This window comes from Chiloscyllium punctatum, chromosome 10 (genome assembly GCF_047496795.1).
Source record: "Chiloscyllium punctatum isolate Juve2018m chromosome 10, sChiPun1.3, whole genome shotgun sequence".
Lineage (NCBI taxonomy): Eukaryota > Metazoa > Chordata > Chondrichthyes > Orectolobiformes > Hemiscylliidae > Chiloscyllium > Chiloscyllium punctatum.
In genome coordinates, this window is record NC_092748.1 from 119,376,624 (window position 1) to 119,399,369 (window position 22,746).

Sequence of the window (22,746 nt, forward strand, 5' to 3'; positions counted from 1 at the left end):
TCTGTATCTAACCCCGTGCTGTCCCTGGGAATGGTTTTTGGGACAACTCAATCGAGTAATAGAAATGTACAGGATGAAAACAGACCCTTCGGCCCAACCCGTCCATGTTGACCAGATATCCCAACCCAATCTAGTCCCACCTGCCAACACCCGGCCCATATCCCTCCAAACCCTTCCTATTCATATACCCATCCAAATGCCTTTTAAATGCTGTAATTGTACCAGCCTCCACCACATCCTCTGGCAGCTCATTCTATACACGTACCACCCTCTGTGTGAAAAAGTTGCCCCTTAGGTCTCTTTTATATCTTTCCCCCTCTCACCCTAAACCTATGCCCTCTAGTTCTGGACTCCCCGACCCCAGGGAAAAGACTTTGTCTATTTATCCTATCCATGCCCCTCAAAATTTTGTAAACCTCTATAAGGTCACCCCTCAGCCTCCGACGCTCCAGGGAAAACAGCCCCAGCCTGTTCAGCCTCTCCCTGTAGCTCAGACCCTCCAACCCTGGCAACATCCTTGTAAATCTTTTCTGAACCCTTTCAAGTTTCACAACATCTTTCCAATAGGAAGGAGACCAGAATTGCACGCAATATTCCAACAGTGGCCTAACCAATGACCTGTACAGCTTCAACATGACCTCCCAACTCCTGTACTCAATACTCTGACCAATAAAGGAAAGCATACCAAACACCTTCTTCGCTGTCCTATCTACCTGCAATATGGTTAGGGTTAATTTGGATCAAATGCAAAATTCCAGGAATGGTTTACAGCAAGTATCCCGGGAATGGGTCACATGGAATATCCTGAGAATGGGTCAAAGGGAAGCAGTTTCTGAGCACGGAGCTGCAGTTAATCAGGGGCTCATCAGAGGGCAGCTTCCTGAATACAGAGCAGTTCAGGAACTTGCCCAGATTGTTGTAGGAATTTCCATCAGCAGCAAAACAGCAACCATCCAAACACCCGAACCAGGAGTGAGTTCTCCTCTCAATCTGACTGCTTTCTCATATTCCCTCCGTGACGGGCCGGAGATTCACATTCTGGAATGAGAATGACCCAGAAAATCACAATGTCGCATGTGTCAACATTTTTATTCCTTCATACATTGTGGTGTTGGTTGCGTGATTATTTATTGCCCGTCCCTAGTTGCCCCTTGAGAAGGTGGGGGTGAGCTGCCTTCTTGACCCGCTGCAGTCCATGTGCTGTGGGTAGACCCACAATGCCCTTAGGGAGGGAATTCCAGGATTCTGACCCAGTGACACTGAAGGAACGGTGATATATTTCCGAGTCAGGATGGTGAGGGGCTGGGAGGGGAACTTGCAGGGGGTGGTGTTCCCATGGATCTGCTGCTCTTGTCCTTGTAGATGGAAGTGGGTGTGGGTTTGGAAGGTGCTGCCTGAGGATCTTTGGTGAGTTTCTGCAGGGCATCTTGTAGATGGTACACACTGCTGTTACTGAGTGTGGGTGGGGGAGGGAGGGGGTGTTTGTAGATGTGGGGCCAATCAAGCGGCTGCTTTGTCCTGGATGGTGTTAAGTTTCTTGAGTGTTGTTGGAGCTGCCCCCATCCAGGGCAAGTGGGGAATATTCCATCACACTCCGGACTTGGGCCTTGGAGATGGTGGACAGGCTTTGGGGAGTCAGGAGGGGAGTTACTTGCTGCAGGATATGACCAAGTAACAAGACTAGACCTCGTGGACATTTGAGCCCTAACTGTGTCATTCAGTAAGATTATGGCTGATCTGATTTTTAGCTCAGATATCAGACCCCGATATTCTTTACCCACTTGGTCGTCAAGAATCTACAACCTTCTGCGTTTAAAATATTTAATGGATTCCTCACTTGTGACTGGGTCTGAGAGGGTTGTCACTCTCCCCTCCCCTCTGGAATTCAGCTCTTTTGTCCATGTTTGACCCAAGGCTGTAATGGGGTCAGGAGCTGGGTGACCCTGGGGGATCCCAAACTGGGCGTCACTGAGCACATTATTGCTGAGCAGGTGCTGCTTGATAACTCTGTTACTGACCCCTTCCCTCACTTTACTGAGGATCGAGGGGAGACTGATGGGGCAGGAATTGGCCGGGTTGGGTCTGTATCTAACTCAGTGCTGTTCCTGTCCTGGGAGTGTTTGATGGGGACAGTGTAGAGGGAGCTTTACTCTGTATCTAACCCTGTGCTGTCCCTGTCCTGGGAGTGTTTGATGGGGACAGTGTAGAGGGAGCTTTACTCTGTATCTAACCCCGTGCTGTTCCTGTCCTGGGAGTGTTTGATGGGGACAGTGTAGAAGAAGCTTTACTCTGTATCTAACTCAGTGCTGTTCCTGTCCTGGGAGTGTTTGATGGGGACAGTGTAGAGGGAGCTTTACTCTGTATCTAACCCTGTGCTGTCCCTGTCCTGGGAGTGTTTGATGGGGACAGTGTAGAGGGAGCTTTACTCTGTATCTAACCCCGTGCTGTTCCTGTCCTGGGAGTGTTTGATGGGGACAGTGTAGAGGGAGCTTTACTCTGTATCTAACCCTGTGCTGTACTTGTCCTGGGAGTGTTTGATGGGGACAGTGTAGAGGGAGCTTTACTCTGTATCTAACCCCGTGCTGTCCCTGTCCTGGGAGTGTTTGGTGGGGACAGTGTAGAGGGAGCTTTAGTCTGTATCTAACCCCGTGCTGTTCCTGTCCTGGGAGTGTTTGATGGGGACAGTGTAGAGAGAGCTTTACTCTGTATCTAACCCCGTGCTGTCCCTGTCCTGGGAGTGTTTGATGGGGACAGTGTAGAGGGAGCTTTACTCTGTATCTAACCCCGTGCTGTCCCTGTCCTGGGAGTGTTTGGTGGGGACAGTGTAGAGGGAGCTTTAGTCTGTATCTAACCCCGTGCTGTTCCTGTCCTGGGAGTGTTTGATGGTGAAAGCATAGAGGGGGCTTTACGTTCAGTTTAAAGATGTAGTGAGAGTTTTACTCTGCATCTAACCTTGTGTTCACTTGTTCTCGGAATATTTAATGGGGACAGCATTGAGTTTTCAATTTAAAGGTGAAGAGGAAAATTTACTGTGCATCTAACTGTGTGTTGTACCCAGATTCAGAGAGAGGTGCAGCACAGTAAAAGGCCCTTTGGCCCGTCAGATCTGCACCAGTCAAAAATGGCCACCTCAGTATTTTGATCCCCTTTCCCAGCAGTTGACCCTTCGCTTTGGCATCAGAAATACATATCGACATCCTCCTTCAGTGTGCTGAGGATTTCTGTCTCTCCCACCCTCACAGGTGGTGAGTTCCAGATTTCCTCTGGGTGAGAAAGATTTTCCTCACATCTCCTTGATACCTCCTGCCCCTCACCTGGAATCTGAGGGCCCCTTGGTCATTGCTCCCCCCATCAAGGGGAAAAGTTTATTTCGGTCTGCTCTCTCTATGACTCTCATAATTTTTTACATCTGTCCTGTCCCCTCTGTCCGTTTCTGCTGCTGTCCGGTACCTGTCCTGAGAGGATTTAGAGTCATAGAGATGTGCAGCATGGAAACAGACCCTTCGGTCCAACCCGTCCATGCCGACCAGATATCCCAACCCAATCTAGTCCCACCTGCCAGCACCCGGCCCATATCCCTCCAAACCCTTCCTATCCATATACCCATCCAAATGCCTCTTAAATGTTGCAATTGTACCAGCCTCCACCACTTCCTCTGGCAGCTCATTCCATACACGTACCATCCTCTGTGTGAAAAAGGTGCCCCTTAGGTCTTTTTTATATCTTTCCCCTCTCACCCTAAACCTATGCCCTCTAGTTCTGGACTCCCCGACCCCAGGGAAAAGACTTTGTCTATTTATCCTCTCCATGCCCCTTATAATTTTGTAAACCTCTATAAGGTCACCCCTCAGCCTCCGATGCTCCAGGGAAAACAGCCCCAGCCTGGTCAGCCTCTCCCTGTAGCTCAGACCCTCCAATCCTGGCAACATCCTTGTAAATCTTTTCTGAACCCTTTCAAGTTTCACAACATCTTTCCAATAGGAAGGAGACCAGAATTGCACGCAATATTCCAACAGTGGCCTAACCAATGTCCTGTAAAGCTGCAACATGACCTCCCAACTCCTGTACTCAATACTCTGACCAATAAAGGAAAGCATACCAAACGCCTTCTTCACTATCCTATCTACCTGCGACTCCACTTTCAAGGAGCTATGAACCTGCACTCCAAGGTCTCTGTTCAGCAACACTTCCTAGGACCTTACCATTAAGTGTATAAATCCTGCTCTGATTTGCTTTCCCAAAATGCAGCACCTCACATTTATCTGAATTAAACTCCATCTGCCACTTGTCAGCCCATTGGCCCATCTGGTCCAGATCCTGTTGTAATCTGAGGTAACCCTCTTCGCTGTCCACTACACCTCCAATTTTGGTGTCATCTACAAACTTACTAACTGTACCTCTTATGCTCGCATCCAAATTATTTACATAAATGATGAAAAGTACAGGACCCAGCACCGATCCTTGTGGCACTCCACTGGTCACAGGCCTCCAGTCTGAAAAACAACCCTCCACCACCACCCTCTGTCTTCTACCTTTGAGCCAGTTCTGTATCCAAATGGCTAGTTCTCCCTGTATTCCGTGAGATCTAACCTCCCATCAGTCTCCCATGGGGAACCTTGTCGAATGCCTTACTGAAGTCCATATAGATCACATCTACTGCTCTGCCCTCATCAATCCTCTTTGTTACTTCTTCAAAAAACTCAATCAAGTTTGTGAGACATGATTTCCCACGCACAAAACCATGTTGACTATCCCGAGTCAGTCCTTGCCTTTCCAAATACATGTACATCCTATCCCTCAGGATTCCCTCCAACAACTTGCCCACCACCGAGGTCAGCCTGATCTGTCAATAGTTCCCTGGCTTGTCTTTACCGCCCTTAAACAGTGGCACCACGTTTTCCAACCTCCAGTCTTCCAGCACCTCACCTGTGACTATTGATGATACAAATATCTCAGCAAGAGGCCCAACAATCACCTCCCTAGCTTCCCACAGAGTTCTAGGGTACACCTGATCAGGTCCTGGGGATTTATCCACTGTTATGCATTTCAAGACATCCAGCACTTCCTCCTCTGTAATCTGGACATTTTGCAAGATGTCACCAACTATTTCCCTGCATTCTATATCTTCCATATCCTTTTCCACAGTAAATACTGATGCAAAATATTCATTTAGTATCTCCCCCATTTTCTGCAGCTCCACACAAAGGCCACCTTGCTGATCTTTGAGGGGCCCTATTCTCTCCCTAGTTACCCTTTTGTCCTTAATGTATTTGTAAAAACCCTTTGGATTCTCCTTAACCCTATTTGCCAAAGTTATCTCATATCCCCTTTTTTCCCTCCTGATTTCCCTCTTAAGTATACTCCGACTGCCTTTATATTCTTCTAAGGATTCACTAAATCTATCCTGTCTGTACCTTACAAAATCTTCCTTCTTTTTCGTAAACAAACCCTCAGTTTTCTTTCGACATCCAGCATTCCCTATACCTATCAGCCTTTCCTTTCACCCTGATAGGAATATACTGTCTCTGCAATGATACAAAACGCTAGTGCGGCCACACTCGGAATATTGTGTACAGTTCTGGTCACCCCATTACAGGAAGGATGTGGAAGCATTGGAAAAGGTGCAGAGGAGATTTACCAGGATGTTGCCTGGTCTGGAGGGAAGGTCTTATGAGGAAAGGCTGAGGGACTTGGGTCTGAAGAGACATACAAGATGATCAGAGGATTACATCGGGTAGACAGTGAGAGTCTTTTTCCTCGGGTGATGATGAGGTCCGCTTGTACGAGGGGACAGAACTACATACTGAGGGGTGATAGATTATAGACAGATGTCAGAGGCAGGTTCTTTACTCAGAGAGTGATGAGGGCGTGGAATGTCCTACCTCCCAATGTCGTTAACTCAACCACATTAGGGAGATTTAAACAATCCTTGGATAAGCACAGGGATGATGATGGGATAGTACAGGGGGATGGGCTTCGATTAGTTCACAGGTTTGTGCAACATCGAGGGCCGTAGGGCCTGGATTGTTCTATGTTCTATGGACTCTCATGATCTCATTTCTGAAGGCTTCCCGTTTTCCAGCTCTCCCTTTACCTGTGAACATCTGCCCCCAGTCAGATTTTGAAAGCTTTTTGGATCAGGGTGGTGCTGGAAAAGCACAGCAGGTCAGGCAGCACCCGAGGAGCAGGAAAATTGACATTTCGGGCAAAAGCCCTTCATCAGGAATAGAGGCAGGGAGCCCGCAGGATGGAGAGATAAATGAGAGGGGGGTGGGGGTGGGGAGAAGCTTTTGCCGAATGGTTGGCATTTTACCGTTAACTAACTGCTATCAACTTTTGAGTAAATTGTTGGGATAATTCTGGCCAATCTGTGTCCATCTGATCTCCCTGCACACTGGGACCTGCTCTCTGATTGGCCAGTCTGGCTCTCTGCAGTGTGCTGGTGAGACTGACTCCATTGAGAGGATCAGAGGGAGGGGCTGCCTTCCAACCCCATCTGACTGTGACTCAACTCTTCCAAGACTGAGATCATTGCTCATCCTCAAGGCACGGTTCTGGGCCAAACCAGGAGTTGAAACTGGACAGAGTTTTAAATAATGTCAATATTTTATGTCAGAATGCTGCTGTTTCAATCATTATGTTTTCATGCTGAGGAATTGTTGGTTGGTCTAAGTGTTTTGGGGTCTCGTTTGGCGTTAACTGCCCATGTCAGTCAGCAGTTGGCACCTCACACTCCTCAACCCCCCCGGATCACTGGCCCTGATTCTGGAGTCGGGCTCAGAGGACATGTGCTTTCCATCTTCAGCACTCTCTACTGGGGGCAATCTGCTTTCAATGCCGCCCATTGCCAGCTTGTTGGCAGGAGGAGATAACGCTGCTCCACCCTGCTGAGGCAGGAGGGAGGGGGAGAGGTGACATAGCTGACTGTGTGTGTGTGTGTCTGTCTGTCTGTCTGTGTATGTCTGTCTGTGTGTATGTATGTGTGTGTGTGTGTGTCTGTCTGTCTGTCTGTCTGTGTGTTTGTGTGTGTGTGTGTCTGTCTGTCTGTGTGTGTGTGTGTGTGTGTGTCTGTCTGTCTGTCTGTGTATGTCTGTCTGTCTGTATCTGTGTGTGTGTCTGTCTGTGTGTCTCTGTGTGTCTGTCGGTGTGTCTGTGTGTGTGTCTGTCTGTGTGTGTCTGTGTGTGTGTGTCTGTCTGTCTGTCTGTGTATGTGTGTGTGTGTCTGTGTGTGTGCCTGTCTGTGTGTGTCTGTGTGTGTCTGTCTGTCTGTCTGTGTATCTGTGTGTGTGTCTGTGTTTGTGTGTCTGTGTGTGTGTGTCTGTGTGAGACTCTGTGATAACATTGCTCCTGGAATCGCAGTGTGGAAAGAAGCCATTCGGCCCATTGAGTCAGCACCGACTCTCCAAAGAGTATCCCATCCTGCCCCAGCCTCCTACGCTATCCTCCTAATCCTGCATTCACCGTGGCCAATCCACCTAACTTGTCATCACCGAGTGGCCCGTCAGCTTGTTCCTCTTCCCCTGAGCTGCTGGGCCTGGTCTTAGGGGTTGGAGATTGAAATAATCAAAATGTGAAATTCTGAAATGAAGTGAATGATAACAAACTGATCTGCCCTGGATATTTGCAGCATGATTTGAGACCAAGGGCCATAAGAACATAACATATCTCAACAGGATAAGTCCATTCGGCCCATCGAATCTGCTCGCCATTTGATCATGGCTGGTCTGTTTCTCAACCCCACCCTCCTGCCTTCCCCTGTAACCCTTGATCCCCTTCCCAATCAAGAACTATCTCTGTCTCGAATACACTCAATAACTCGGCCTCAGCAGCAATGAGTTCCACACAGTCCCCACCCTCTGTCTGGAGAAATTCCCCCTCATCTCAGTTCGAAAGGATCATCCCTTCACCCTGACGCTGTGCCTTCAGGTCCCAGTCTCTCCTCCTGGTGGAAACATCTTCTCCATGCCCATTCTATCCAGGCCTCTGTACCTTTCAATGAGGGAAATGAAAGTAGGCAGGGCCCTTGCAACTGGGATATCACAGAAATCAACATGGACTTTCCAAGGTACATGAGTCCCAGCAGATGGCTGCTGGGCCAGTACAATTCAATCTCGATTTTCAAATCCAACACGCTGTCTCCATTATTGAATATTTACATCATAAATCCCAGTGCCCTTACGAATCCATGAGTTATCTTTGTAAATTTGTCACAGTGTGACCTGAGTTTAACCCTCCCTTTCCTGAGGTGGATAAGCATGTTACACGGAAGATCCTGAGTATCAACTGAAGGCCAGTGCCACTTTCAGAGGAACGAGCTACCAAGGCCTGACCTTGCTCACTTCAGGCAAGAGGCTCAACTCGAACTGCAACATTTTTAAACTTTGTTCATTGGATGTAGGGGTCACTGGCTGGGCCCAGCATTTATTACCCTGTCCCTAGTTGCCCCTTGAGAAGGTGGGGGTGAGCTGCCTTCTTGACCCGCTGCAGTCCATGTGCTGTGGGTAGACCCACAATGCCCTTAGGGAGGGAATTCCAGGATTCTGACCCAGTGACACTGAAGGAACGGTGATATATTTCCAAGTCAGGATGGTGAGGGGCTCGGAGGGGAACTTGCAGGGGGTGGTGTTCCCATGGATCTGCTGCCCTTGTCCTTCTAGATGGAAGTGGTTGTGGGTTTGGAAGGTGCTGCCTGAGGATCTTTGGTGAATTTCTGCAGAGCATCTTGGAGATGGTACACACTGCTGTTACTGAGTGTGGGTGGGGGAGGGAGGGGGTGTTTGTGGATGTGGGGCCAATCAAGTGGCTGCTTTGTCCTGGATGGTGTTGAGCTTCTTGAGTGTTGTTGGAGCTGCCCCCATCCAGGGCAAGTGGGGAGTATTCCATCACACTCCGGACTTGGGCCTTGGAGATGGTGGACAGGCTTTGGGGGAATCAGGAGGTGAGTTACTCTCCACAGTAATTCCAGCCTCTGATCTGCTCTTGTTGTCACTGTGTTTAGGTGGGGAGTCCAGTTGAGTTTCTGGTCAATGGTAACCCCCAGGATGGTGACAGGGGGGGATTCAGTGATTGAAACACCATTGAGTGTCAAGGAGTGATGGTTAGATTGTCTCTTATTGGTGATGGTCATAGCCTGACATCTGTGACGCGAATGTTCCTTGCCCCTTGTCAGCCCAAGCCTGGATATTGTCCAGATCTTGTTGCATTTGAACATGGACTGCTCCAGTATCTGAGGAGTGGGGAATGGAGCTGAACATTGTGTAATCATTGGGGACCATCCCCACTTCTGACCTTCTGATGGAGGGAAGGTCATTGATGAAGCAGCTGAAGATGGTTGGGTCTAGGACACTCCCCTGAGGGACTCCTGCAGAGATGTCCTGGAGCTGAGATGACTGACCCTCCAGTGAATCGAATTGGCTGGAGACTGGTATCTGTGACACTGGGGACCACTGGAGGAGGCTGAGATGGATCACCCACTCGGGACGTCTGGCTGAAGGTTGGTGGGAAAGCTTCAGCCTTAACCTTTGCCCCGATGTGCTGGGCCCCTCCATCATTGGGGGGGGGGGGGGGGGGGGGCGGTGAGATTTGTGGAGCCTCCTCCTCCAGTGAGTTGTTTAATTCTCCACCCCCAGTCACTACTGGATGTGGCAGGACTGCAGAGCTTCGATCTGATCCACTAACTTTGGGATTGCTTAGCTCTGTCTATCACTTGCCGTTTATGCTGTTTGGTGTGGAAGTAGTCCTGTTTGGTAGCTTCACCAGGCTGACACCTCACCTTCAGGTATGTGCTGCTCCTGGTGTTCCCTCCTGCACTGTTCATTGAACTCGGGTTGACCCCCTGGCTTGATGGGAATGGTTGAGTGGGGGATACACTTGATGGGAATGGTTGAGTTAGGGATACACTTGATGGGAATGGTTGAGTTAGGGATACACTTGATGGGAATGGTTGAGTGGGGGATACACTTGATGGGAATGGTTGAGTGGGGGATACACTTGATGGGAATGGTTGAGTTAGGGATACACTTGATGGGAATGGTTGAGTTAGGGATACACTTGATGGGAATGGTTGAGTTAGGGATACACTTGATGGGAATGGTTGAGTGGGGGATACACTTGATGGGAATGGTTGAGTTAGGGATACACTTGATGGGAATGGTTGAGTGGGGGATACACTTGATGGGAATGGTTGAGTTAGGGATACACTTGATGGGAATGGTTGAGTGGGGGATACACTTGATGGGAATGGTTGAGTTAGGGATACACTTGATGGGAATGGTTGAGTGGGGGATACACTTGATGGGAATGGTTGAGTTAGGGATACACTTGATGGGAATGGTTGAGTTAGGGATACACTTGATGGGAATGGTTGAGTGGGGGATACACTTGATGGGAATGGTTGAGTGGGGGATACACTTGATGGGAATGGTTGAGTGGGGGATACACTTGATGGGAATGGTTGAGTGGGGGATATGCCGGGCCATGAGCTTACAGATTGTGCTGTCGTGTAGAGGGAGCTGCTGCTGTTGGTGACCCCCAGCACCTCATGGATGCCCAGTCTGGAGGTGCTCGATCAGTTTGAAGTCTGTCCCATTGAGCACGGCGATAGTGTCACACAACCCAATGGAGGGGATTCTCAATGTGAAGGTGGGACTTTGTCTCCACAAGGACTGTGCGGTGGTCACTCTTACCAATACTGTCAGGGACAGATATATCTACAGCCGGCAGATTGGTGAGGATGAGGTCAAGTCTGTTTCTCCCTCTTGTTGGTTCCCTCCCCACCTGTCCCAGACCCAGTCCAGCAGCGATGCCCTTTAAGGACCTGACCAGTTTGATCAGTAATGTTGCTGCTGAGTCACTCTTGGTGGTGGGACAGTGAAATCTCCCACCCAGAGTACTCTCTGTGACCTTGACCCCCTCAGTGCTTCCTCAAAGTGTAGTTCAATATGGAGGATTCCGATTCACCAGCTGAGGGAGGAGTGTACAGATCATTCTGCTATAACGTGTGTTTCATGTTTAATCTGAAGCCTTGAGGTTTCATGGTGTCCAGGGTGAACGATGAGGAGTTCTGGCTGGGCAATTCGACTTGGCCTAGCTCGTGACCCCCACCTCCCATGAATGAATAATGTAAAACTGCAAATAATCCTCTTTCTTAAATAACAGTGCACAATCCTCCAGTTATGGTCTCGTCAGTCCCCTGGAGAGTTGTAATGAAGCATCCTTACTCTTATGTTCCATTTTCCATGCACCAAGCACTAACGTTCTATTTGTCTTTCTCTTCACTTGTTGTACCTAACATTTTTTGATTCATATATAAGGACATCCAAGATCCTAGGCTTTGCAATCTTAATCCTTTTAAATAGTTTGCAACCTTTCTACTCCTCCTGGCAAAGTGACATGTTCACATTTTCACACGATATACTCCATCTGCCAATTTTGTTCCCCAATCACTCAACTTTTCAGAAAACATTTACTCGCATGTTGCCCGGGAATGACAAGCTTGAGTTATACGGACAGGCTGGGATATTTCTCACGGGAGCGTAGGAGGCTGAGGGATGACCTTATCGATGCTTATACAATCATGAGGGGCGTGGATAAGGTGAATAGTAAAGGTCTTTTCCCCAGGTGGGGGAGTTCAAGACTAGAGGGCATAACTGTAAGGTGAGAGGTGAAAAATGGAAAAGACACCCGAGGGGCAACCTTTTCCCCCAGAGGGTGGTGCGTGTGTGGAATGAACTGCCAGGGGAAGTGGTGGAGGCTGATACAATTACAGCATTTAAAAGACAATGGGACAGGTACATGAATAAGAATGGATTAGAGGGATATGGGTCAAATGCATGCAAGTGGGACCAGTATCGTGTGGGAAAGTTAGTTGGCATGGATGAGTTAGACCAAAGAGTCTGTTTCCAAGCTGTATGACTCTATGACTCGCTAAAACAAGAACAGCAACTCAACAGAATCTGAGGAGAGAGAAACAGAATGAACAGAGTCCAATATGAGCCTTTTCTCAGAATTATTTCAGAATTCCCGAGTTCTGAAGGGTCATGCCAAGCCTGAAACGTTACTGTTTCTCTCTCCAATGACGCTGCCAGACCTGCTGAGTCTCTCCACCACTTTTGGCTGTTCCTTCCTTTCGGATTTCCAGTATGCACAGTATTCTCCTCTTCCTTTCCCACCTATCATTGTGTCGTCAGCAAATTTGGCACCATGACCTTCAGTCCCTCAGAGCTGTTTCTGAAAACAAATTGGATAGTATTTTTCTCTGGATACTATTGGTTATAATTAGTTCCAGACTCATTCCAGTCTGTGATTTTCCACCCACCATCAGCTGGAAACAATTCAGTCCTTGCTTCTTGTGTGACTGGAGCCTTGCTCTGGTTTTGCCTCTTGGATGAGATGAGAATGGCCCCAGCTACTGAAGCCGTGTAGAAATGGATTTGCTGCTGATTTGTTCCTGTCAATTCCAGCTTTCCTCCTTCCTGTTCACACTCATAGATTAATGACCCAATGAAAAATCATCAGCTAACTGGTAAGATTGTAAGATCAAAATGGGGGGGGGGAGAGGGGTGGAGCTAATCTGTGCTCCACGGAGTCATTATCGGCAGCTACCAAAGCTACACAAGCCAGGAAGCATTAACAGCTCCAGATCAGTATCATTAAGGTATTCCCGACCGGATAGGACAAGGCAGAGCCGGGGAATGATTATAACAGCTTGCACCTTTGTCAGTGGGCTAGTGACCCGGGCTAATCCTCTGGGAATAAGGATACCAATCACACCAATACCCCCTGCAGAGATTTAATAAACTCTCGAACTGGAAGCTTGTCTCAGTGCTGGTGAACCTGAAAGATAGTCTAAGAACCCAACTGGTTCACTAATGTTCTTTTGGAAAGAAAATAAATCCACAAAGCCATAGGAGGTAGGAACAGGAGCAGGCTGTTCAGTCCCTCGAGCCTGTCCATCATTCAATCGGATCGTGGCTAATCCAAAATTCCCCACATCTACATGCCTGGCCTTTTCCTTAATTCCCTGACTGATCAAGACTCAATCTATCTCAGCCTTCAATGTACACAAGGATGCTGTGTCCTTCCATAGAACATAGAACAGTACAGCACAGTACAGGCCCTTCGGCCCTCGATGTTGTGCTGGCCTTTTATCCTACTCTAAGATCAGACTAACCTACACACCCTTCATTGTACTACCTTCCATGTGCCTCTCCAAGAGTCACTCAAATGTCCCGAATGTCTCTGACTCTATTCCCACCGCTGGCAGAACATTCCACACACCCACCACTCTCTGTGTAAAGAACCTCCCTCTGACATCTCCCCGAAACCTTCCTCCAATCACCGTAAAACGATGCCCCCTCGTGATGGGTATTTCCGCCCTGGGAAAACTTCTCTGACTGTCCACTCTGTCTATGCCTCCCATCATCCTGTACACCTCCACCAAGTCACCTCTCATCCTCCTTCACTCCAATGAGAAAAGCCTTAGCTCTCTCAACCTTTCCTCATTAGACCTGATCTCCATTAGACATGTGACTCCAGACCTACTGCAATGTGGTTGACTGTGAACCACCCCCTGGATAATCAGGGACGGGGAGTAAGTGCTGATATCCACATCCCGGGATTGAATTAAAAACATTGCAGTTTGGCTTGACAAGGTCAGAGAAATATCAGACACTCTCAGGCATCTTTGGCCTTCCCGAGCTCACCTCTCTATTTTGAGACCTGGTTTCTTCAAAGGAAGGCAAGGATTTGTTCCCTAAGCTCTCGGCTGGGCCACATTGTCACCATAATGCCAAGAACATATGGGCGTAGGACGGGCAAAATGTCCATCTTGTGATGTGGTCAATTGGCCAAGGATTCACAATGAGGGTGTGTGAGAGTCAGGCTAAAGCCAGCAGTCACAGCTCACTGGGCACTTTACAGCATCTGCAATTAATATCGAGTTCAATACCTTCAAATTATGGCCCCACCCCCATTCCTTTCCTTTTTTTGTAGCTTGATGTGTTACAATCTCTGTCACCATGTCCTCTCTACCGTTCCCCCCGCCCCAGTCTGACAGATAGACGCACCATTGTACTGCCATTCTCACGTTCTGATCACTTGATCTGACCTATCGACATCCTTTCTTCATCAGCGCCTTACACCCCCCGTGCCCCCCCGAACGTAGTATAAATGCTGACCCCCTCCACACTTCACTTCAGCTCTGAGGAAGAGTTATCTGAAGAGGAACTGTTAGCTTGCTCTCTCTCTCTCTCCGTGGATGCTGTCTGTCCCACTGTGATCTCCAGCATTAGTTGTTTTCAGTTCAGCTCGATCCCCACAATGTTCCAGGTAAAAACAATGACTGCAGATGCTGGAAACCAGATTCTGGATTCGTGGTGCTGGAAGAGCACAGCAGTTCAGGCAGCATCCGAGGAGCTTCGAAATCAACGTTTCGGGCAAAAGCCCTTCATCAGGAATTCCTGATGAAGGGCTTTTGCCCGAAACGTCGATTTCGAAGCTCCTTGGATGCTGCCTGAACTGCTGTGCTCTTCCAGCACCACTAATCCAGAATCCCACAATGTTCCCTCAGTCCCTGGTCCCTGATCGGTTTGTCAGGACTGGAGATGACTCCCTCTGAGCGGCTGGTTATTTTTGCAAGTTTCTAACAAGCAGGCAGGTAAAGGGCCCTTCACGTGGATGCACTGAGTCTCAGGATCGGGCTGTCGAGCTGACTGGGAGAAGTCTTCACTGACAATGAGCCACTGTATCCCCTCGGGCAGCCCTTGTCGGACGACATGTCCAAATGGGGTGTGACCCATGTGACAAGCTCACTGCATCAAACATCAAACCGGATCAAACAGTCACTGGGTGAACTCATCCCACTGCTCAATCACACGTCCCAGAGTGGGACAATGAAGCAAGATTTTCATGTTCCATCTCTGGGTGTGGGGCTGCTCTCGCCTCGTCAGTCAGCACGTTGGGAAGGCAAGTGAGAATGTTCCAGCTGTATCTTCACCGTCCACAGGCTCCATGATAGAGGACACAGCTCTCAGCAAACATGAAGGGGCCTTACATGCAGCTATGGAGCTACTTCACCAACACAGAGAGTCATCGAGATGTCCAGCATGGAACAGACCCTTCGGTCCAACCTGTCCATGCCGACCAGATATCCCAACCCGATCTAGTCCCACCTGCCAGCACCCGGCCCATATCCCTCCAAACCCTTCCTATTCATATATCCATCCAAATACCTCTTAAATGTTGTAATTGTACCAGCCTCCACCACATCCTCTGGCAGCTCATTCCATACACGTACCACCCTCTGTGTGAAAATGTTGCCCCTTAGGTCTCTTTTATATCTTTCCCCTCTCACCCTAAACCTATGCCCTCCAGTTCTGGACTCCCCCATCCCAGGGAAAAGACTTTGTCTATTTACTCTATGCCCCTCATAATTTTGTAAACCTCTATAAGGTCACCCCTCAGCCTCTGACGCTCCAGGGAAAACAGCCCCAGCCTGTTCAGCCGCTCCCTGTAGCTCAAATCCTCCAACCCTGGCAACATCCTTGTAAATCTTTCCTGAACACTTTCAAGTTTCACAACATCTTTCCGATAGGAAGGAGACCAGAATTGCACGCAATATTCCAACAGCCGCAACATGACCTCCCAACTCCTGTACTCAATACTCTGACCAATAAAGGAAAGCATACAAAATGCCTTCTTCACTATCCTATCTACCTGTGACTCCACTTTCAAGTAGCTATGAACCTGCACTCCAAGGTCTCTTTGTTCAGCGGCACTCCCTAGGACCTTACCACGAAGTGTGTAAGTCCTGCTAAGATTTGCTTTCCCAAAATGCAGCACCTTCCATTTATCTGAATTAAACTCCATCTGCCACTTCTCAGCCCATTGGCCCATCTGGTCCAGATCCTGTTGTAATCTGAGGTAACCCTCTTTGCTGTCCACTACACCTCCAATTTTGGTGTCATCTGCAAACTCACTAACTGTACCTCTTATGTTCACATCCAAATCATTTATGTCAATGACAAAATATAGAGGGCCCAGCACCAATCCTTGTGGCACTCCACTGGTCACAGGCCTCCAGTCTGAAAAACAACCCTCCACCACCACCCTCTGTCTGATGGTTACCTGATGAAGAAGCAGCACACTGAAAGCTAGTGCTTCTAATTAAACCTGTTGGACTATAACCTGGTGTTATGTGATTTTTAACGTTGTACACCCCAGTCCAACACTGGCGTCTCCAAACCATGATCAGGTGATATGTGAACTGTTCAAGTTCATTTACAATCCACATCCCTGTTTCACTAATTCCCTTATTATAATGCAATGTGGTTGGAATGTAGGAAAAGACCTAGATTCAACTGATCGGTAATTGAATTGTAGATCGACCATGACTCTGCAGTTAACTTTGTGTTATTGTGGCACAAATCGAAAGAGGTATCAGGAACAGCTCTCCACATTGTGGTGTGGGCTCTGATAGAGTCCACTCTTCCCTGGATACACTCTTCCACACGGCGTTTGCTTGTTGCCTGTTTTATTTGTGATTGAATATGTGTGTTTGTTTGGGGTTTTAAAGGGCTATCATTAAAGTTGCATAGCAGTAAACATAGAAACATGGAAAATAGGAGCAGGAGTAGGCCATTCGGCCCTTCCAGCCTGCACCATTCAATAGAATCACGGCTGATGATGCAAGCTCAGTATCCCATTCCCACCCTCTCCCCATACCCCTTGATCCCTTTCGCCCCAAGGGCCATATCCAGCTCCTTCTTGAATATATCCAATGACAGCATCAATAATGCAAATTTTCTATTTGTTGACGACTGTGTTTGTTTACGATGGAGTTATTTTCCTGTTGGTGATGAAACCTGAGGAAGAGTGGGACTCAGTTGTTAGGGCACCCTTCCCGTTGAGGTGTGACGGTCTACTGAGGTCTCCGAGTGTGTTGAGGTTACTCTATACTGAGGTCATTCTGTGTATTGGGGTCGCTGTACAAGTTGGTGGCACGGTGAGTTTAGGATTGCTGCACATCATGGTGTTATGCTGTATATTGGGGTCAATGTATATTGGGGTCACCGTGTATATTGGGGGTTCTGTGTCTATTGGGGTCAATGTATATTGGGGTCACCGTGTATATTGGGGTGCTGTGAATGATTAGATTAGATTCCCTACAGTGTGGAAACAAGCCCTTTGACCCAACAAGTCCACACCGACCCTCCGAAGAGTAACCCACCCAGACCCATTCCCCTACTCATGCACCTAACACTACGGGCAATTTAACTTGGGCCAATCCACCTGACCTGCACAGCTTTGAATTGTGGGAGGAAACCAGAGCACCCAGAGGAAACCCACACAGACTCGGGGAGAATGTGCAAACTCCAGAGGCTGGAACTGAACCCGGGTCCCTGGCGCTGTGAGGCAGCAGTGCTAACACTGTGCCACCGTGCCATGCTAAAAGTGGTTTCATAGTTCTCGTTACACTTTTAACTCGAGATTTTTATCCTTGCCATGGCAAGATTTGAAACCAAATCGCCAGAAAATGACTAGGGCCGCTGGGTTAACCGTCTAACGATAATGCCACCATCTGCTGTGGCAGGATTTGAACCCAGATCCCAGGAACGTTACTTGGCTCTCTGGATTAACAGTCCATCAGTAACACCACGAGGCCATTGCCTTACCTGAAGGTATATTGGGGTGCTGTGTATATTGGGGTCAATGTATTGGGATCGTTGTGTCTATTGGGGGTGCTGTGTATATTGGGGTACTGTGTATATCAGGGTTACTGTATAATAAGGTCCATGTGTATATAAGGCTGCCTGTGTATATTGGGGTCACTGTATACATTGAGGTGATGGTGTATTTGGGATGACTGTGTGCTGGGGATGTGGGAACGGGGGCTTCCCTTTGAGGCTTTTCTATCCCAGTGAGATCATCATTGATCTACCTTCACCTGCCTTCAGCCATTGGCCAGTCAGTAAACTCCCATTGAATTCAATTGAAATAATGAATTGAGTCAATATCTGTGTTTTTGAAAGGGAGAGGTCCTCAGGTCAACCGGCCTTTGGGTGAAGAAGAATTTTCTTCACTTTCTGAAATGAGTTGGCTCTGGTCATGGCCCCTTGGTCTGAGACTCTGTGAGAACCATCTATTCGAACAACTTCCCTTCTATTTTCTGGAGAATAGAAGCCCAGATCATAAATCCAGCGTTCAAACATGTTCTGTGGTTGGATTCTGCTGAGTAAACCCCTTCCACATGCAGTGACGGTTTCGTGGTATCATCGTAGGTAGTATATCAGATATCTGGGTCATGTTCTGGGGGCCTGTTCAAATCCTGCCACAGCAGCTAGTGGAATTTGAACTCAATAAAAATTTGGAAAGAAGAGTCAAATTAAAAACTGTGAAGCTATTGTTGGAAAAATCCATCTGGTTCACTAATGTCCTTTAGGGAAGGAAATCTGCCATCCTCACCTGGTCTGGCCTACACGTGACTCCAGACTCACAGCAAAGTGGTTGAATCTTAACCACCCTCTGGGCAATAAATGCTGGCCTAGTCAGCAACACCCACCTCCTGTCAATTAATTTAAAAACTCCTTTTTTATGAGAGGTGCCCAGATGCTAGCCATTATCAAGCCCCCCCGAGCTATTTTCATGTTTTTTTCTTCACTCCAACCATAACATCATGTTGTTTGTTATACTTGACCCCTTCAATCTCTGGATCTCCAGTGCAATTAGCTTTTTATACTGGAATCCAGTTTTGGGATCAAAGTAGATGACCTCATTCCTCTCAGTGTTGAAGCCCATCTGCCACAGCTTTGAGCATGCGTGATAATTTATCGCTGGTTAATTGGTGCTGTCTGTACCAATTACTATCCCTCTCATCTCCATAACAGCAGCACCCTTCATAACATGGCTCATGGTTGTGCTTCTGGGGTTACTAAGCAAAATACTGGGTGGTTGAGATACCAGCACCAACTCTGTAAGACTCCCTCAGAGCCCTCCTCCAATGAAATAATGTATACAACCCCCCGATCCTGAAACACATCCACAATCCATCAGCAATCCCAGGAGCTTTGAATATAGTTCACAGTCTCTGTTGTGTCTCGCAGTCCACTAACAATACGATAGTAGACAAGTCCTGGGGCTCCTACTTTAGCAGCACCCTCATTAAACCTTGGGGCTGTTTACATAACTGGGACTTTGTGTATCATAGAGTCGTACAGCACAGAAACAGACCCTTCAGTCCCACTAGTCCGTGCTGAACATAATCCCAAACTAAACCAGTCCCAGCTGCCTGCTCCTGGCCCATATCCCTCCAAACCTTTCCTGATCATGTAATTATCTAATTGTCTTTTAAACGCTGTAACTGAACCTGTGTCCACTACTTCCTCAGGAAGGTCACTTCACACTTAAGTGACTATCTGTTTAAAAAAATTGCTCCCATGTCTTTCTTAAACCTTTCCCCTCTCACCATATTTATGTGTCCCGTAAGTCCTGAAATCCCCCAGCCTAGGGAAAAGGCACCAACCGTTAACCTTATCTATGCCCCTCATGATTTTATAAATCTCTATAAGGACACCTCTCAATGTCCTACGCTCCAATGAGAGAAGTCCCAACCTATCCAGCCTTTTTTTATAATATTGATATTTTGGGGATTCTGCCTTTTTCAGTGTCCCTTTTGGGGGTTTACCACAAAAATGTGGAGAACAGGAGCAGGATGAGGCCATTCAGCCCCTTGAGCCAGCTCTGCCATTCAATATGGCTGTCATGGCTGGTCATCCAACTCAGTCCCCATTCCTACTTTCTTCCCCATGCCCTTTGATCCCTTTAGCCCTTAAGAACTATATCAAACTCATTCTTGAAAGCATTCAATGTTTTGGAATTCCCTCACTTAGGGAATCCTACAGCACATGGACTGCAGTGGTTCCAGAAGGCAGCTCACCCCCACCTTCTCAAGGGGCAACTAGGGACGGGGTAATAAATACTGGGCCCAGTCAGTGAATGAATGAATTTACAAAATCCCCAACTCAACTTCCTGCCTTTTCCCTATTACCCTCCATTCCCGTCGAATCCCTCCAAGCTAACCATCTGTCTGTCTCAGGCTTGAATATTCTGAATGACCCAGCCATAACAGCGCTGTGTGTAACAAAATTCCACAGATTCATTCCCCCTTGGAGAGAAGGAATCCCTCCCCATCTCTGTCTTCAATGGGGTGACTCCTTACTCTGGGATGACGCCCCTCTGGCCGTAGACTCCCACAAGGGGAAACAGCCTGTCCACATCCCCATCTCAAGGCCCCTGTGAGTCATATATATATATATATAAATAAATAACAGCACCTTTCATTCTTCTAAATTCAAATGAATACAGCTCCAATCTACTCAACTTCTCCTCAGAAGACAGTCCATCTATCCCCGGGCTCAGCCAAGTGAACCCTCTCTGGACTGCCCCCAGTGCCAGTTCCTTAGACAAGACCTCCCCCCAAAACTGTCCACAGTATTCCAGCCTTATACAGTTTTAGCAAAACTTCCTGACTTTTATATTTCATTCTCTTTGAAGTAAAGGCTCCCATTCCACTTGCCTTCCCTGTTACTTGGATGCTAGCTTTTTCTGAGTTATGTATGAGATTCCCCAATCCCTGTGTTTCGTAACTTTTCACAGTCTTTCCCCATTAATATCGAGGCCTTCTGTTAATTCATTAACCTTGATCCGAATACCATGTGCACTGAAGTAAAGTCAGAAATTACATGAGACACCAGGTTATAGTCCAACAGGTTTATTTGAAATCACAAGTTTTTGGAGCGCTGCCCCTTCAAGGGGTGAAGTGCACAGTTGTGTGCTCCCTCTGTGCCAAACCTGATCAATCAATCACTCTGCTCGGGGTCACACCTGGCTCCCTCAGATCCCTGCAGCTCCACACTCAGCATCAAAACTACACCCTGAGCTGTCCCATTATCTCACTGTCTCATTTCTCACAGTCAAATATTTCTCCCTGCGCTGTCTCACCCGTGATATGTAACTTATTTTGTTTTTTTTACTTGCAGCCATCTAGCGCGATTATCCCAGTGAACCATGTAGAGAGCACCGTGAGTACAAATCGATCGAAACCTTCTTTCTCTCTTTCCTTTCTAAACAGAAATGGGAGTTGCATGTGTATGGGGATGGGGAGGAGTTTACCTGAGACACTGAATCTGTCCACTGCCTCTGTGTCACCAACAGTGACCCGTTAAACAGGGATGTCTTTATCAAAAGCAACAGAGCTGAGCAGAGTTTCCTGAAATACTCAAGTCGTTAAGATGCTGCATGACAATGTGATGACATTAGATAGAGCCACCCACCTCGAGATGAAGCCAACTTTAGTCAGGCCACATTTGGAGTAGATTAGATTACTTACAGGATAGAAACAGGCCCTTCGGCCCAACAAGTCCGCACCGACCCTCCGAAGAGCAACCCACCCAGACCCACTCCCCTACACTTACCCCTTCACCTAACACTACGGGCAATTTAGCCTGGCTAATTCACCCTGACCTGCACATCTTTGGACTGTGAGAGGAAACCGGAGCACCCGGAGGAAACCCACGCAGAGAATGTTCAAACTCCACACAGTTAGTCACCTGAGGCGGGAATTGAACCCGGGTCTCAGGCACTGTGAGGCAGCAGTGCTAACCACTGTGCCACCCCAGTACTGTGGGCATTCCTGTTCCCCACATTACAGGAAGGATGTAGAGGCTTTGGAGAGGGTGCAAAAGTGGTTTACCAGAACATTGCCTGGTCTGGAGGGTTTTAGTTCTGAGGAATGGAAAACAACAAGTGCTGGAGATCACAGTGGGTCAGACAGCACCCATGGGGAGAGAGAGAACTAACGTTTTGTGTTTAGATGACTGATGAAGAGTGATTGAGACTCAAAATGTAAGCTTGCTGTCTCTCTGTGGGTGCTGCCAGACCCGCTGTGATCTCCAATATTTAGTTTTTGGACAAACTTGGATTGTTTTCGTGAGACTGAGGGATGACCTGATAGAAGTTTATAAAATTATGAGAGGCCTGGACCAGGTGGACACACAGAGTCTTTATCCCAGGGTGGGAATGCCTCGGGGGCATAGGGTTAAGGGGAGAGGGGGACAGGTTAAAGGAGATGTGTGAGGCAAGGTTTTTACCCAGAGGGTGGGAGGAGCCTGGAACACGCTGCCAGGGGAGGGGGGAGAAGGAGATACAATAACAACGTTTAAGAGGCATTTAGACAGAGACACAGACACAGGGGATAGAGGGATATAGACCACATGCAGGCAGATGGGAATGGGTTAGAATGGCATCATGGTCAGCACAGACATGGTGGGCCGAAGGGCCTGTCCCTGCGCTGTACTGTTCCTTGTTCTATGTCACCAGGACCAGCCGAAGTGTATCAGAGGATCCGGAGGGTATGACTGAGACAGTAGATACTGGGTGGTGGCTGTAAGGGGAAGAGACTGTTCTCATTAAACTATGAATCCAGAGATCCAGGGAATGTTCTGGGGACCTGGGCTTGAACGCTGTCCAGATTTGGTAGGATTTGCTTTCACATAAAAGCAACCTGAAATTAAGAGTCTAATGATGACCATTAATCCATTGTTGATTGTTGGAAAAACCCCATCTGGGTCACCAATGTCCTTCAGGGAAGGAAACAGCCATCCTCACCTGGTCTGACCTACATGTGACTCCAGACCCACAGCCATGTGGGTGACTGTTACTGTCCTCTGGACACTGGTCAAGTCAGCGACA

General features: G+C 47.9%; 1 protein-coding gene across 1 annotated transcript in view; it reads left to right on the forward strand.

Annotated features, from left to right (window-relative positions):
- The window catches only part of tns1b (tensin 1b), an 833,038-nt gene that overhangs the window by 433,539 nt on the left and 376,753 nt on the right, over positions 1 to 22,746 (forward strand). The window contains 1 exon segment of the mRNA XM_072578355.1: positions 21,036 to 21,077. Coding sequence (XP_072434456.1) covers positions 21,036 to 21,077 — 42 coding nt within the window.